The sequence below is a fragment of the Theobroma umbraticum genome, unplaced genomic scaffold (assembly GCF_002168275.2).
Source record: "Theobroma umbraticum cultivar Fairchild unplaced genomic scaffold, ASM216827v3 scaffold_146.0, whole genome shotgun sequence".
Taxonomy (NCBI): Eukaryota; Viridiplantae; Streptophyta; class Magnoliopsida; order Malvales; family Malvaceae; genus Theobroma; species Theobroma umbraticum.
Genome location: NW_018397265.1, coordinates 729921 through 747772, shown reverse-complemented (window position 1 = coordinate 747772; position 17852 = coordinate 729921). Strand labels below are relative to the sequence as shown.

The following is a 17852-nucleotide window of genomic DNA, read 5'->3' as shown; positions in this document are numbered from 1 at the left end:
TAGTTAATTTATCATAGACACAAATAAAAGAATCAGCTTTGAAAGCTCACTTTTCCTTGTTTAGACTACTAAAATGGATGACAATGTAATTCATCAAGTATACTCATATGCTATCACATTATCAAATCTTTCTTGCTCAAGATTATGTTCAAAGATAGTTTTTCCTCAAAAACAATAATATGAAATCAATTTCACAAAACATGAAGAAATTTTATCAAAATAATTTTTCATAATCAAGCAAAATCAATAAGGGAAATGATAATATATTCAAGTTCAAATGTAAGCACATATTCAATATCCAGGCACATACTTCCTTCAAGATTATGCAATTTATACCATGTATCATATTTAAATCAGTTCTATATAATCAAAATCAATAAGGTTTAAAAGATAGTAGACAAAGATTTATGCACTTAATATTCAAGCAAGAATAGACAATTGAAATCTCATTTAAGAAGAGCAAATAATTTGACAAACAAAGCTAAATCAATTTAGTGAAAGCAAGATAAGAGAAAACAATTAAAGTTCATAATTTCACAAATAAAAGACTTATGAAAAAGAAATCACCCAAGTTTGTGTGTCTAGAAAGCTTTCAATCTTCAGGAGTTTGATTCTCCTTACGCTAGCACACCTATAAGAGACATTCTCATTTGTTCTTTGGTAACAAAATTGCTTTGGATCCTTGATGGTCAGTCATACAAAGTTCTTTTTGGAAACACTTGTTCTATTCTATAAGATAAATATTTTTTAATTGGAAAATTGCATGAATAATGACAATAAAATAAACAATGATTGCATTTGGTCAATTTAGAAAATGAAGGATTCATAAAAGCCTTTTGTCTTTCATTTAATAAATCTTCAAGCTTCACTTTCACATCAAAATTATGATTTTCTAAAACAACAATTTTCTTTTAGCAAGCTCAAAATCAATTTTCAATTTTTCATTCTCCTTTTCCAAATCATTTTTTGTATTCATCAAAAACTTATTTCTAACTTTGAGTTTCAAAATCTTTTTTTCTTTGTTTCAAATTCATTTTCTCAAATTAACGAGCTAATTCTTCAAAGGTATCTTGTAATTCACCAAATGAATATAAAATGGGTTCACAAAGTGAAGAATTTACCTTAAGCTTTTTAAGAGCCATGAGGCATGATTTGAATTGGATTGAAGATTGAATTCCACTTGATTCCTCACCTCTAATTGCCTTTCCACATGTTAAGCATTGACCTTCACAAGGCTTTTCTTCTAATTCCTCTTCGTTCTTCGTTTCCTTCTGCAAATTTTTTAACTTTTTCCAAATCTTTTTGGCACTTTCATACTTGGAAACTTTCTTGTAAACATTATCATCAAGTACGCAAAGAAGAATATGTATAGCTTTGGCAGTAAGTTGTACCATATTCATGTCACTTATATCCCTTTCTTTTTCTTCCTTGGTTAGCTTGTATGGACTATCAACAAATGTCCACCAAACTTCTTAACCATTGGCTAGAATATAATTCTTCATTCTATTCTTTCAATAAATGTAGTTCTCGTCACTAAATAGAAGAGGCTTCATAAATGATTGCCTTTCACCAAGAATTGTTGCATTAAAGTTCATGGCCATGTCTTGAAGCTAACAAGGATCACTCAAAGGTGATTAGACCTACAAAATTGAGATCAAGCTCTGATACCAATTGTTAGTAATGTTAGCTCAATGAATCAAGTGACAAGAATGTCTAAAAGGGTGGTGAATTGGACTTTTAAGAAAAAAATCCTAAAAATTGAGGAATAAGGAGCTATAGTCAATTATAATGATCCTATAGTCGATCCTAAAGCAAAAAATGTATTTTTCAAATTTTAGGAGAAGGTTCCAAGAAGATTTTGATGAATAAGCAAATCTTAAGAAATTTAACTCAATCAAGCATAGACAAATGATTACCTTTGAAAATTCTCAAAACATTCTTGCGTAACTTAAACAATAACAACTCAAGAAAAACATTTCAAGTGAAAAACTAAATCATTTTTAAAGATAAAAATTTTTATTTGTGTTGAAAAACAAGGCTAGTGATTTTCTCAAACAAATTCCAAGCAATAAACCAAAAAATAAAAATGAAAGTCAAAGCAACAATTAAAAGTAAGGACACAAGTATTTTTATAATGGTCTGGCTTTCATAAATGCCTGCTTCCACTTCTTTAGCTCACCAAAGAATTTCAAATCTACTCAAGGAAATGTTCATTTTACAAGATCAAGCATCAAACCCTCATAATAACTTTTCATGGAATCAACTAACAACCCTTATAATGATTTTTCACAAGCTTAACTAAAACCCTTAGTAATGCCTTTTAACAAGAGCAAGCATAATCCTCAACAATGCCTTTTCACAAGACCAAGCACAACCCACAACAATGGCTTTTAATAGGCTCAATCACAAACCTACACTAACTTTTCAAGGATGAGTTAGAACCTTTACAAGAATAGCAAAAGTGCCTCTAAGAGTTGGATTTTGCTAGGTAAGTACAATGTTGGAAGAGTATGATGTGTACAAAGATGTATATAAATAATAGAAATGAAGGCACAAATAATTTGGATCTCAAAGATAACTTAAAACCTAAATGGAAGAATGTGTATTGCTTAATCTAGCTTGATTTTTCTTTTTTCTTCTCGTTTTCTTCATAGAATTTGATGCTTGAGTATTTGATGTTTTTCTCCACTCTTCTAACCTCTAAAATGTGTTATAAAAGTCCTTTTTATGGTTGGAAAAAGTTTAGAGCTGTTAGGGATGATTCTAGCAAAAAAAACTAGCCGTTTGTGTTTTGAAACCTATATGCAATGTCAATTGGCCTTGGGTAGTAGACTATAAAGGCTTAAAGGTCAACTATGGGTTCTTAAATCCTTGATTTTTGCATGTGTTCTATCTTAGGATTGACAATATCTTTATCAAGGTCGACTATGGCTACTTAAATCTTGAATTATGAGCGCAATTTATCTTAGGGTTAAGTATAGGTTCTATAAGGTTGACTATGCCTTTTATACTTCACAATTCTTCATTCATTCTTCAACCATTATACCATAGGATTGACTAGAGCTTCTCTAGGGTCAACTTTTGCCTTTAAATCTTCAATTTCTTCATCAATTCAACATGTAACTTTGGTCATATCTTCCTTGTGATCAGATATTGAATTGAGAATGAGCTTCTTGGCTTGAAACAAACTTTATGTTGTGAAGATCAATGAGCTTCTTATCTTGTGCACCTATCTTGCAACTTAGACATCTCAAAAGTGAACATTAGAAAGTTTTAAAGCACTCATACAACTAAATAATATAAGTTTGTAACTTCAAGAATTCATGCAATCAAAACAATCAAGCTTGTAATCATCTAAAAACAAATATATGAGAGTTAATCATTTCAAGAACTTGCCAAGAATCACTCTAGTAAAGCAAATGCAAATTTGAATCATTTTGTCATAATTAAAACTATACTCATTTTCTAGCTAGCAAACCTTTAAGGCAATGTTAGTGACAAAAGGTTACAAACAAAGACAAGGTGTTGACTTTGAAGAAACCTTTTTACTTGTAGCCATGCTTAAGTGCATCAAGATCTTGCTTTCAATTACTGCATACCATGATTATGAGATTTGGCAAATGGATGTCAAAACTACATTCCTTAACTAGAACTTGCAAGAGGAAGTGTACATGACACAATTTGATGGTTTTACATCCAAAGAGAATGCCAACAAGGTATGCAAGCTCCAAAAGTTCATCTATGGACCAAAGTAGGCATCTTGGAGCTGGAACATTTATTTTGATGATGCAATCAAATGATTTCATCAAGAACAAAGATGAACCTTGTGTTTACAAAAAGGTTAGTGGAAGCATAGTATTCCTTGTGCTATATGTAGATGACATATTGGTCATTGGAAATGACATACCAATGCTACATTCTACTAAGATTTGGCTATCCAAACAATTCTCCATGACAGATTTGGGAGATACAGCCTTTTAGGGATAAAAATCTATGGAGATAGGTCTAATAGGTTGGTTGGTCTTTCATAATCCATGTACATAAACAAGGTGCTAAAACGGTTTAGCATGGAAAATTCCAAAAGAAAAAACTTGCCTATGTTGCACGGCGTACACTTAACTCAAGACAATTGTCCTAAGACTTGAAAGGAAAAGGATTACATGGATAACATACCTTATGCTTCAGTCATAGGATTTATCTTGTATGTCATGCTGTGCACTAGACTTGATGTATCATACACTCCAAGTGTTATGAGTAGATACCAAACTAATCCTAGTGAACGTCACTAGATAGCGATGAAAAATATCCTAAAGTACTTACAAAGAACGAAGGATGTTTTCTTGGTCTATGGAGGAAGTGAACTCCAAGTTAAGGGTTTTGAAAATGCTAACTTTCAAATCAATAGGGATGCTAGCAAATCATAAAATGGATATATATTTACTCTCAATGGAAAGGCACTTAGTTAGAAGAGTTCCACACAGGAAACAATTGCAAATTCTATAATTGAAGCCAAGTACATCTCTACGTTCAAGGTGGCAAAGGAGGCTGTTTGGATTCAGAAGTTTGTGACCGAACTTAGTGTGGTTCCTACCATTGTTGACCCATTACCCTTGTATTGCAACAACAATGGAGTCATTGCACAAGCAAAGGAACCAAGGTCTCATTAATGATTACTAAAGCACTACCATGTTATTAAGGAGATCATTGGAAGAGGCAACATAGGAATAAAATGAGTTCCCACTAAGGCTAACATTGCTGATCCTTTCACTAAAGCTCTATCACAATGAAAACACAATCGCCACCTTGCATGTATTAGTATTAGATAGATAAGTTCCTTCAGTGTTAGTAAAAGATGTTGGAGTGAGCCCAAAAGCCAATTGCATAGGTTGTTAAAGGTGTTCCTTATTAATTTGTATGTTATGACATTTTATTATGCAATAAAAGATATTTCTTTATCCATAAGTTGCTTTGCAATTAGCTACTTTAACTTATAAAGATAAAGCCCTTGGAACAAATGTGCCTTGAAAAGGAATTATACTTAAGTTATAATTGTGAGATCTTTAAGCATCAAAGCACTATTCCAAAATAGTTCCTGACCATTGCATAAGCAAGATGTGGCATTAATAATGCTCTAAGGTTGGCACATATTATGCTTCTTGCTTGTGAATAAGCAACGATCTCATAGATAAAGATACTTGGAGTTAAAATGTGGACATTTGTATAGGACGTAAGTTCACTAAATATGACCCACTATAAAAAGTCCATTCAGTAAATCACTCTAATGTTTATGGAACATTTCTTATGTGTCAGTTATGTAAATACTCCCTAGACTTGAGACACCAAGTTGTGTTATGTGTGGAGTGTTATGCTTTAATTTCATCTCTCCGATACCTAACCAAAGATGCCCAAAAAGGATAAATGTTGGGTATAACATAGAGCACATAAAATCAAATGAGTGATCAGGATAGGAATCATCTCTCTGATTGGTTAAGGGACATATTCTACTTGCTCTTGGTTCACATTAGCCACATGAAGTCCTTGGGCAAGGCAGCTTGGAGATTAGGAAAAAAGTTTCCCAAGTCTAAAAAAAAAATTGGTGGTGAAACTTAAAGGAACTAACAAAAAAAGATATGAAAATAGACACTGCACCATACTTTCAATTTTTTTGAGATATATAATAAGGAAATGAATTACACTGATAGACTACACACTAAAAGATTGTCGAAGAACCCGTTAACTCTTTTAACAACTAGGTGAACATGATGTATTGCTAGATATCGCTTATTGTCAATAGCATTCAATTAGTAATCTTCAGGTCACTTAAATTATAATTAAATGCTATTGCCAATATATTAAGAACCTAATGAGTCACACACAATAAGTTGCAATTAGGATTAAATTGAGAATGTGATTATTTAATTTGGACTTAAATCATACACTAGGTTTTAATCTCTAAGAACTTAATTAAAATTAGTTTAATTAAGCATGGGATCAATATTATAAATAGTTATAATATTAAAGCCTTATAATAAAAGAAAAGGCCAGTTTTAACTTAGGTATAAAATATCACATTTTAACTACTCTTCTTAATAGAGTTATTAGACAACACATTAAACCAAGCACTCTAGCCATCCCATGTGTGAAAAACTTGGAAACACACTTTTCTGCTTGCCATCGACTAAGAGTATGTGAGGAATTGAGTGAAGAGGACAAGCTGTTGTCCACTTTGCTAGCACAAAGGCGTAGTTGAGAGGCTCCCACCTTGAAGAAGGTTCCATTGCAGTTGTGTGGGGTTCTCCTCCTACCTTGTGGTGTGTCATGGGTCTAGAGAAACAAGAGGAGTTGCCATGGTGATCACCACATTGCTTGGCTAGGTAATGAAAATTTCAAAATAATCCTTTTAGTTTTGATTGTGTTGAAATACTAAGAGGATCCATGGCATACAACATGAGCAATTTTGTGTTTTCTGTTTTTGTTTGTTCTTATTTATTTATTTTACTACGTCTATGATTCAATCATTGCTCTCTGTTACTGTTCCCATCAAAAACCGATCAGATATGCGGTTTTTATTCAAGACTAGATAGCGTACTTTTTGGTCGTATAGCAGACAACTGCAGTCCTTAACAAGGTCTGAAAGAATGGTAAAAGAAGCAAGGAGGAGAACTATTCATTTCCATCTGATGCCATTATCAAAACCATGCTGGAGACTACACAAGGAGATGCCACAAAAATGTTATATCCTCGACCTCTCTTTCATTTTCTGATCTGCACCCTTCACCACCATCTTTTGCCTCTAACATGCCCCCGTTTCTTTGAGAAAAAAACCCATAAAAAATGGAAAAGAAAAAGAAAAGAAAAAGAACTTAGAAAAGTAAGAAAGGAACAAACAAATAAAAAGAATAAATTTGAATTGAGACAACCTAAATACACTAACCCATCCCTCCACAAAATATACAACATTGAGATTTGAGACTATGACTGCAAAATTTGTCTACATCCGAGAGATACCAAAGAAGCATTACAACCAGTATTATCTCATGTTGCAACATTGAGGCCTTGTCTGCCTTTGTAACTTATCCCACATGCAGATCATCTGTCTTGGGGACTGGTAGTGAGCTGTATAATAATCTTCTATGCATCCAAACTGGCAGAACTTCAAGCTATGCAGATAATCCACCGGTTTTGAGCTATTGAATTTCTCCACCCACATTCCCATGCTCACATCTTCCATTTTGAACAACTGCAGAAAGTAGAATTATTTTAAATACTAAATAAGACATGCCAAACACCGTGATCTTCAGGGAGAGAACAGGGAGGGGGGGAATTGGTGGCTTACTCTTAAATTGTGTCTTTCAAACTCAGACACGATAAAGATTGCAATGTCAGATGACAATATGTATCCTGGCCCATTTGCATAGGGTGGATAAGCTTCCTCTGGCCACTCCTGAAACAGTGAATGCATGGGTTACAACAAATAAGAATATTCTATATGAATTGCTTTGCAATTCCCATGGATTCCTCAAAATTAAGCACCAGCACAGATCACCATACAGCAATTTTAAATTCAAAGGAAATTATTTATAGAATTCGAATTAATCAAAAAACTTTCAACAGGATAAAATACAGTCACAAGCAAGTAAAAATATATAAAGAAACAGCTGAAATGTGCAATTGATATAGGCTGGTCTTTCTACAAGCCAAATCATCTCATGATTTGATTAACCATGCATTAACTGATGAACTGAAATACACTACAGTAAAGACCATCCATACCTCATATGTTACTGCCCATTTACCAGACCGCAGGGGCTTATGGTAATAGTTGATGTTTCCAATATAGAAGCTCCTGCCCTCATGTACTTTCTTTGCTTCATTAATAACTGCATCTACTCTCACAAATGTGTCATCATCACACTTCATAATGTACTTGGCAGACACCACGCGGGCCTGTAACAAACAAACCCATTACAACAATCTCAAGAAACAATTAACCATTCATTTCTTCAAAATGGATAAAGGTTCCACCACTCACCCCATATTCACAGATGGCAACAGTTTTTAAAACAACAAGGTCATAGTTATCCATATAAGGCACAATAACAATATCTCCAAAAAATTCTGCTTCTTTCTTCAATTCCATATTCACTTCCTTTCTTGCATGCTGTCCAAACATATGGAGAAGGCAGTTAAATACAGAGCTTAAGGTAATATATTATCCCAAAACCATTGAACTTTAAGTGCTAGGATAGTTTTTAACTTACCATTGCCACAAAGAAACGAGCAACCACATTTGAAGATTTAACAAGTTTATGCTGCATCCAAGACTTCCTTACAGCCATCCGCTCAGCAAAATGATTGCCTGCCGAAAGTATACCAATAAACAGCTCCACAGGCTGCTCAGGAAGTGGTGGAGCCTTCCATCTGTAGGACTTCTCAAGATGCCTTTGAGGAGCAAAACTAGGATGTGATGTAGGCAAAGATGCTGCAAATACAGAGTGGACATCAATGTCCCCATTCAAAGTTAGTCCAGTGGCATCCTCAAGAGTATATCCCTGTCAACATTATGAAATCATATCAAGAACAAATCAAGATATAACATGATGGATAATATTAAGTTTACATTATATAACTTACAGTTCGATAAGGAAAAGAAGTAATATGCCTCCCATCAACATTAACATGATATCCCTCTAAACCAGCACTAAGAGTCAGGACAAAAAGCTTGCCCTCAGCAAAGGGGAAGGGCCAGTCAACGGTCACCTTTTTTGTCCGGCCTATTAACCGTTTCAACCACCATGTTGCCTTAGACTCCTCAGAGTGATCACTATCATCCCGGATCCACTTCTCACACTTCACCTGACCATCAACTGCAGGTGGTATAAAGAATTAAACATTTTTTTGGGCATGACAATGAAGAGTTGAAAATAGTGAACGCCAATGCAAACAATTCAAAATAACGTATTATTCTTTCCCTGGCTTTTCAAACAGTGCAAATATACAGTGGAAAAGCATGGACTGCAAGGAAAAAGAAAAAGAAGAGAGGGGGGGCCTATGGTAGTTTATCAAATGTGAGAAGACTACTTTCTTTCTTATTGTATCTCTTTTTCTGAAGGAAAAGAGGGAGATCTAGAACAACCTGATTAACTAGCAAAGTTTTGGGAGGCAATCTATAGCTTCACCTGCCATAAGACTCTAGGTACATTCCAACTTCAAGCTACAAGTCCTCGATATTTAATTCAACTTCAAAGATTCTCCTATTTTCCTCTAAATTACATACACTGGTAGCCCACATTTTGATGAAACCCAAGTTAATATGGCACCCCATCAATTTTAAAAAGAAAATTTAGAAGAAGAAATCCCAGGAACAGTGCCATTTTTCATGCAGCAGACAAAATCCAACATGCTAACTACAAAATCACTAGTCACAAGCAAAAAGTAAAAGTTCAAATATCATCAGCATGCATGCCATGATCCACAAATTCAGCAAGGAAGGAAAGGCCCAAAAGGACAAGAAAACAACAGGAAATTGCATTTACAAATCCACATAGCATATTATCCTTTCTTCATGCAACGCTGATGAATAAATTCGCTAAGAACTTCAGTTGTAATTAATTTGTATTCTAAAACACCCTGATTCTAAACTTAACATACATCCAAACAGAAACATATATGAAATGTCTTAATCCCACACTCAAATATTTCTGCCAACCATAAGATGCTAAGAAAATTCGATGAGAATTGCAAATCCCAACACAATCCATTTCCTGGTCTCTAAATGGTAGGAGTTAACCACAACCTATCAACAAATTAAGATTCCAATGGTGTGATGCAAATCCAACAAAAATCTGCTGATCACCAAAAACAATCCACCTCCAATCAGTATGTGCATCAACTCAGTTTCTACAAGTTACATATAGAATACAACAATTTACTAAGCTAAACAGTAAATACGTCAACTCTAAGCAAGCTACCAAAAGCTTTAAAAAAATATCACATCTTTTTTTCACAAATTCAATGAAAAAAAAAAAACGCTACGAAAAAATTTATTAGATAACACATACTAGTCTCCTCGTCGGCCTTAGACTTCCACCCTTCACAACGCATAGCGGATCCCCATTGCATCCTATAACAAGTGTTCTGCTCAATCACCGGCTTCCTACTCCAATCCCCTTTCAACCTCGGATTATAATGAAGAATCCGCGGTGGCTCCTCCCCATCCACCGTCTTCAAACCCTGCAATTCCATCATAAACTGCGAAACCATAACAGAATCTTCCCCATCCTTCAACAACGCAATTTTTGGCTTAGTCTCTGCATGGGCCTCTCTCGGTTTCCCCACCACCGTTATGTGAGACCCCAAAGTCAGCCCGCAGGGCAGCTCCATGACCTTGCCATGGGCAGAAAATTCCGACCCGGATAAATAAACCGAAGGCGGACACAGTTCGAATCCATTGTCGGGCTTCTTTATCAAGTCAATTTTAATTTTCCCTGATTCCAGTTTTTCCCATAGCTTCCTCCCAAGTTCCCAAGCGACTTTTGCGGACTTATGGAGCTCCAAGGACCCGTCTTTGCCACTCGGGTCGAAGGTTTTGTCATCGAAAGACAAATTGGAGACGATCCCATACTCAGTTCTGAGTTGCTGGTTATGTTGAAACAGAGTTGGGGAAGGCGAGTTTTCGGAAACCCAATTCAAGGGACGACTGGGGGCTTCCTTCTGTTGAACATCCACCTGGCTGGCGAGTCTGGGAAGCCGAGTTAACGGTTCTTGAGACAAAGTATTGAAGCCGGTTCGGAACACGAATGGGATCTCGACAGTAAACAAAACTACGTACAAGAAACCAACGATGAATAGAATTTGAATCGATCGTTGTTTTGATAAGGAAATGAACATGTCAAATTTGTCTTGCTTCGATAATTTTGATTTCTTCATTTCCCAAAAAATAAAAGGAGAGAAAAAGAAACAGGTGATCAAGAGACAGGGCTGAGAATTTTTATAGATTTCTTTGAAGAAGATGAAAACAGAAGGAAAGAGGTAGGTTATCAGGCAAACGCGTAAAGAGACAGAGAGGGCTGGGCGAGGTGGGTCGTCCTCATAAAATAAATCAAAGCAATTTACTCTTGATTTCTTTTTACTGGGAATTTTGATTTGAATTCAGCGAAGGAAATGGGTGTCGCCGACTCAATAGGGCGTGGGTGGTAAAAAACGGTATATTCTTTTGATTTTTTTGGACTATTATTTTTATTACTATTAATAATCATTGAGCTTAGCATCATCTTAATTCATAAGTAATATATTAAATTAAACATATCTTTTTCCAATTAAGAATTTGAATAAATATTAAGAAAGAGCTAACTCTTTCTTAAATCCTATTCCTAACAGAAAGAATGTTTTTCGGTGGTAACTCTTTTCAAGGCTTGAATACGCTCATTTGCAGTGACGGCCCAGGATTCGGAAGGGTTAATAAAGTAAATCCCGCGGGAATCTTCATGCGAAAGACCGCCTTGTTGCAAGGTGTCTATCACAGGAGTTTGTTCTTGCATACTAAGGATTTTTTATTTTATTTTATTTTATTTTGTTTTGACTGGTTTTTTTTAAACCTTTTATGGCATAAAATACAAAGCCTCATAAGATTTCATACAGAGTACATATATCTTCATTAATTTAAACAGATCCTCTCAATTTCTACAAAAAGCAAGAATGTGAATTATTACTTTAATTTAAAACAAAACGATAAAATATATCTTTCATTTTCTATTTCTTTATTTATTTTATTTCATCTGAAAAATTCTTATTGAGTAAGGATTAAGAAAGGACAAAAATGGTAGGAACAATGAAATTTTGGAATATCACAAATAGCAAAAGACAAATTTTTATTTTGGAAACAAAGCCGTCTGATTAATAGTAAAGTGTAAGTGTGAAAATGCTTGCAAGAGACTAATTCTAGTTGTTTTCGTTGAATTCATTTTCATGACTTGAAAAGACAATACATGAACTTAATGAAATAGAATTAATTGTTTTATAAATGTCATGACTCAAATTCGGAGGTCCATGATTGACGCACGAGCCCAGCAAGTAAGCCCATTAAATCTGAGCAAGCCTTAAAATTTATAACCATATAACTCAAATGCCAAGGGATTTATTATCAAATATTCATAACAATTTCAAATATATTACATTATCCTTGGCTTATAATCCATAAAATTATACATAAGGCCATACATTAGCCGTCAAGTAAGTTCGTATGCAATAATCCTTATACACAAATTCATATGGCACGTTGTGCCTCACATATTTCACAAGGTAATCAAACTGGATGGTGGAAGGCCCACACAAACTCAGTAGAGTGACACGTTGGGAGGGAGGCCTATCAGATGCTAATAATGTGTCAGTCCAATCGATGACACTTGCCACATAACCCCATGGCTTCTCTTATTTGCACATGGTACAACAAAAGGGTGAGTTATTTAATACTCAATGAAGGGATGTTATCACAGCATAATATTTCATATATATATTATATCTAAGCATATCTAGCCATAATATATTCATATTCAAACATCTCAAATTCTAAGATGCAATGATCATCTTAATATCCTACATACACAATTCATCATAGTCAAACTCACCAGATCACATATCAATGGCATATCATCTCCACAAATTTCCAAGTTCCATGTCCTCACCATAAATCATATCGATTCAAAGCTTATCCTTAAAGCTATTATCATCAAACTAGGCTTCATAGGCACAGCTTAGTTGCCGAGCCTAACCTCAAATTTCATTTACAAATAGTTGCTTATTCCAAGGCATTACATTAGATATCATTCATAGTCAGTCACCACAATTATATATTCAAATCAAATCATGCCATTTCTAATGCATGTCATCTTAGTCAAACGAAATCAAATGAGTGGTCCTGTCCTGGACATAGTTAGATCACGTTCGATGGCAAATTCAAAGAGAAACAAATCATACATATGCCGAAGCAACAGGCGAAGAACCAATCACACATGTGCCGCAGCAATGGGAGCAGAACAAATCACGCACAGTGCTGGAGCAATTGGTAGAGAATCAGATCATCGACCGGAGTAAATTCTCGACGTCGACATCACTTGGAGTAATCTCAATGGATGGCATCAAATCACTACAGAAGGGAATCACAAACTGGATTAGTGACACCGTCCTTGCTTACCACCATCCCTGCAAGTACACACATAGTCACAAGGTGTGAGACTCCACTCCACCTCAAGTCAAATTGTAACATCTCGTATTCTCGTATAGAAGCCAATAAGACCTAATTGATAAGACGAAGGGTTAATTGACATAAATTTAAGTGTCAAAGTGTGGTGATGGGTGAAAGAAATATTTTGAAATAAAATATTTTGCAAGTGAAAAAGTAATAATTAAATAATAATTAAATAATATTATTTTTATCGAGGGTGAATTAGTGAGTTAAAAGGTGATTTGGAAGTGAATTAGGACAAAGTGAGACACTTTGCGACATGAGGAAACAAGTGGAGAATTTTAAAATAAAATAATATTTTATTATTAAAATAATATTAAAATAATAATATTTTATCTACTGTTGGAATTAGTCATGAAGAAGGATTATACGACTAATCTAAGTGGGGAAGAACAATTAAGAAAGAATATTGAAGAAAAAACGACGTTAGTAGAGGCCGTGTGACTTTATTAAATAGAGTAAGAGTAGGTAAGTATATATTTAAATATTATGGTGACATCTTAATGAGGTGTAAATTTTATATTTTATTTGTACAAGTGTAAAAGAAGAAAGATAGAAGAAAATTGGAATTAAAGAAGCATCGAAAGGACAAAATTGTAAAAGATGAAAGTTTGGAGGGTCACATAGTAAATAAGGAAAAGTTTGAGGACTTATGTGTAATTTTAACATTTAAAGTTAAATGGGAATTTACTAACCAAGAAAAGTTAGATTATGTGGAAGATGAGATGTACATGTGAATTCACTATTGCATGCAAATTATAACATGTAAAAAGAAAAGTTAGTCAGGAACATGTGGGACCCCCACCATGTGAAGAAAGAAAAAGAATAAAGTTAAGTTTATTTGCATGTAATGAGATTGGTGCATTAGGTGGCCAAATGAGGAAAGTGAAATGTGGGTTGCATGTGACTTGAATGGTTGAATAATGGCCAAACAAAATGTAAAGTGAAGCTTGTGCATGGAGTGTGATTGGAGGAATAAGGTGGCAAATGTGTAAAAAAAAAAAAAAACTATCATGTGAATCAATGCATGAGCAAAGTAATTTAGCCAAATGATAAAGGAATGGACAAGGAAAACCTTGCATGCACAAGCCACCAATGAAGAGTGGCGTTAATAACAAAATGAGAAATGGGATGGCATGGCATGTGAAGAGAAAATAAAAGAAAATAATGGAAAATGGATGTGGCCTTGGGCAATTCACTCATATGTGGGCAAAAGGAAAAAGTGAAAGCCATTTTCAAGGCTTTTGCCTTGAGAGGTCTGCCCATCACAAAGCAAAAGGAGAAGAAAGAAACATGCAAAGTGGAGGTTCAGCCTTTAGAAGAAACAATGAAAAAAATGAGTGAGTTTTCATGAGAGATCCGCCTATTTGGAAGGGAAACGGAGAGGAGATGACTTTGTAAAACTTTCACCCAAGAAGAGAGGAAGAGTTAAGAAAGAAAAAAGAAGAGAAAGGAAGAAAGGAGAAAGGAGAAAAAGAGAAAGTAAGGTTCGACTTGGACAAGCTAGAGAAAATCGAGAGGTTTTCCTCCCACCCACACACCATTGTTGGAAGCTTAAAGAGACCTTTGTGGTTCGGCTTAGAAATTCAAAGGTGAGGAAGGTAAAAACTACCATTTTTTTTAATGCATGCTCCTTGAACCAATTATAATGTGAGGTTTTGCTTGTGGTAGCAAGAACCTTCAAGAATTCAAGGAACCCGATGCATGCATGTAGGTGGATCTTGAATGCATACTGATTTTTTAGCTAAATAAACAATGAGTAAGTGTTTTAGTTTTGAAATCACAAGAAAACAAGAGAAATGAAATGTGTATCAATTGTTTATGCTAGTGGCAACAATGGTAGCCGAGAATCTAAAGAATGGTAGATTACATGTGGAATTCAAGCTAAAACCGAGAGGTAAGAACGCAATGTGACTACATTGTGCGGTGTTGGTTTTGGTGGGCTGATAGTAGGTGGATTGTGTGGTAAATGAGTGTGGATGATGTTGATGAAAAACTATAAAATTTGGTTAAGGAATTATTGATTTATGTGCTACCCGTGTACAAGCACAATTAAGTGTATTGGGTTTAAATGGTTGCTAGGAAGCATATAAGTAGAGGAAGTGAGTTGCGGTGGAGTACCGAACAAGGTAACGAGTGACCGACAAGTAGAATTAGCTAGATACGCATCCGAGTCAATAGCGACGTAGAATCCCGCTATTGTACGGTGAGTAAAAGGTGTCAATTTTCAAATTTCCATACTATATATGTATTGCTATATGATTATAGATGGGTCGATTTACTTCAAATGCGAATTGTGGACAGTATGAGTTGGTAAAATGTTAGGCTTGTAAATGCCATGCTTTTAAGAGGTTTTGTATATATGTACGTATAACTACGTATGTAAAGGATTTTAAACTGGGAAACAAGCCTTTCTACCACGAGTTATATCAATGTGTGCCTTGTTGATTTGTGTGATGAGCATGCATGAACAATTACATATATTCACCATGTTGACTTGACATTTAAAAATCATGAAAAGGTTTTACATTGTAAAGTCTTACAAAAAGAGATTTTACCATGTTATCATGATTGGTACTTTTGAAATTGATTTGAAATGAGCTTTTGAGAACCCAATTTGTTTTTAAATGGTTTTATCAAACTAGGATATTTGAGAGTAAGTCAGATGTCACATCGAAAAAGTGTGACTCTTGTGCACAAGTGAGCTCTAGCTAGAGAACCTTGGGGTCACTAACGGGCTATTAGACAGGGCTGGGCCCATGGTATGTGATATGTTTATGTGGCTAGGCCATAAGTGATATACACGGTTGCGATCACTTGATTTCTCCAATGTCGGCCAACATCGTTGAGACTGCCATGGCTGTGGAATCTGGTAAAGCGGAGCTCTTGAATGTTATTATGTGGAAACGGGTCCATGAGTTCTTTATTTCTAGTACCTACTAGAGATTGATATCTCTTTAGGTTTTTAGCACGTATTCTTTCGCATGGTGAGAATTATAAGATTTTCTGCTGCTTTCCTGTTTATACTATGATGTTGGATATACCTCATCGCACATAAGGTGTTTCGCGAATTTGTATATAAGCTTTGATAACTCTTGATTTTACAAGAGCATGGATGTTTATGTCGGATTGGTTTGAGTAAAGTCATTGAATGATTTTAAAGATGGGAAATCTTATACTTATACTGGTTTAGAAACATTTATTGTTAAATGATACGTTGCCCTAAAATTCCTGGTTTTACAAATAAGGCAAAAATGCTTCTTTTAATTACAATTAGTTTATGCATATTCTTATGTTTTAATATTCAAATCTTATGACCTCAGCTTGTTTTCCATCTACACCCTCCTCACGGAGTTGATGATCACTAAGTGTGTGAGACTCACCCCTTTATTTCCTTTTATAGATAAGTAATCGGTTCAAGTGCATCGCTCAGCACATCAAGCTAGCTATAATGTAGGTAATGACATCTCTTAGACTTCCACTTCGAGTCGCTCTGCTGCATAGGGGTCGTGTTGTGTAAACTGTTGGATTCTTAAAATTTATTAGTTTATCAGAAATGTATTGCTAGAACTTAGAGGTTGTGTAATGAATATTAAGTGTATTTGTATTTGACTTAAAGTTTATCGAAATTGGATATTGTCATCGGGTAGTGACGTATTAATTACAAATGTTTATTTGGCTTAAGCAAGCGATAGTACCATTATTACTAGTCGATCTACATCTGTAAAGGAATATTTGAATTAATTGTCTAGAATCTCAACCAAGGCTTGTTCGAGATTTGGCGAGTTCAGTTGCAAGTCTTGAACGCCAATAATGATTAGGGAGAAGGCCTTTACACAAATCAACATCCATAATTCATCCTCAAACGGAACACAAATCTACAAATTAGGCCATCTTGCTTGTAACATTCCATATGTCCACCTTAAATCATATTTCAATTTCAACAAGCTTTAGTCATCTCTAAGCTCGGTATAATTCTAGGTGCCTTAAAATTTCTAAAGCAACATCAAACAAAACATAATCAATCTTTAGGCCCTCATGCCCATAACCTTACATGGTATTCATCATATTCAATCAAATCAATTGTGGCTTAAAAGTGTTATGCCTATCCTCAAATCAACCATAATTACATGGATATTCATGCATAGATTATATCCATAAGAAATCATAGCTCTTCGGCCTCACATATGTTGACTCCATATATTTTTTATGATAACAAAACATTCCTCATTCATTAATGTCTAACTTTACTATTTAAGTGTGTAGGATTTAATTTTGTACCCCTAACAAAGTTGTTCATTAAAGGCAAGTCAAAGAGCTCGCTAAGTTTAATGAAAAGTTAATCAGTTAAGATGGAAAGAGTAAGTAATGAACAAAAACAGAACTTTAGTAACTGATTATCAAGGGACTTTAATAAGCTAAGACATGACTGTGTGATAAATCGAAGCAAAACAAAAATATGCTAATCGGTTAAAAGGGCTGGTTAATTTAGTTAGAGCACAAGGTCTTAGTATATTTAAGAGCCAAAAAGAAGTTTGAAAATATTATTGACCGTTGAAGGGAGCCAAAATGGAGAAGTTCAAAATTCGAAGATCTTCTAATCGATTAA

The 17852-nt window shown here is 34.8% G+C and overlaps 1 protein-coding gene across 2 annotated transcripts; it reads right to left on the bottom strand.

Annotated features, from left to right (window-relative positions):
- Positions 1–6642: 6642 nt before the first annotated feature.
- On the bottom strand, positions 6643–11170 carry LOC110422598 (Galactosyltransferase family protein). Of its 2 annotated transcripts, XR_002445730.1 has the most exons (8): positions 10062–11170; positions 8635–8867; positions 8262–8552; positions 8033–8161; positions 7774–7947; positions 7337–7444; positions 6935–7240; positions 6643–6810 (listed from the first exon to the last, which is right to left on the bottom strand). XR_002445730.1 is itself a non-coding variant. In XM_021436581.2 (7 exons), exons 1-7 carry the CDS (start codon positions 10927–10929, stop codon positions 7031–7033), a joined length of 2013 nt encoding a protein of 670 aa, XP_021292256.1. In that variant the 5' UTR covers positions 10930–11169; the 3' UTR covers positions 6643–7030. The 2 variants fall into 2 exon arrangements, 1 of the variants encoding a protein (XP_021292256.1); XM_021436581.2 differs by having other exon boundaries at positions 6643–7240; positions 10062–11169.
- Positions 11171–17852: the final 6682 nt, after the last annotated feature.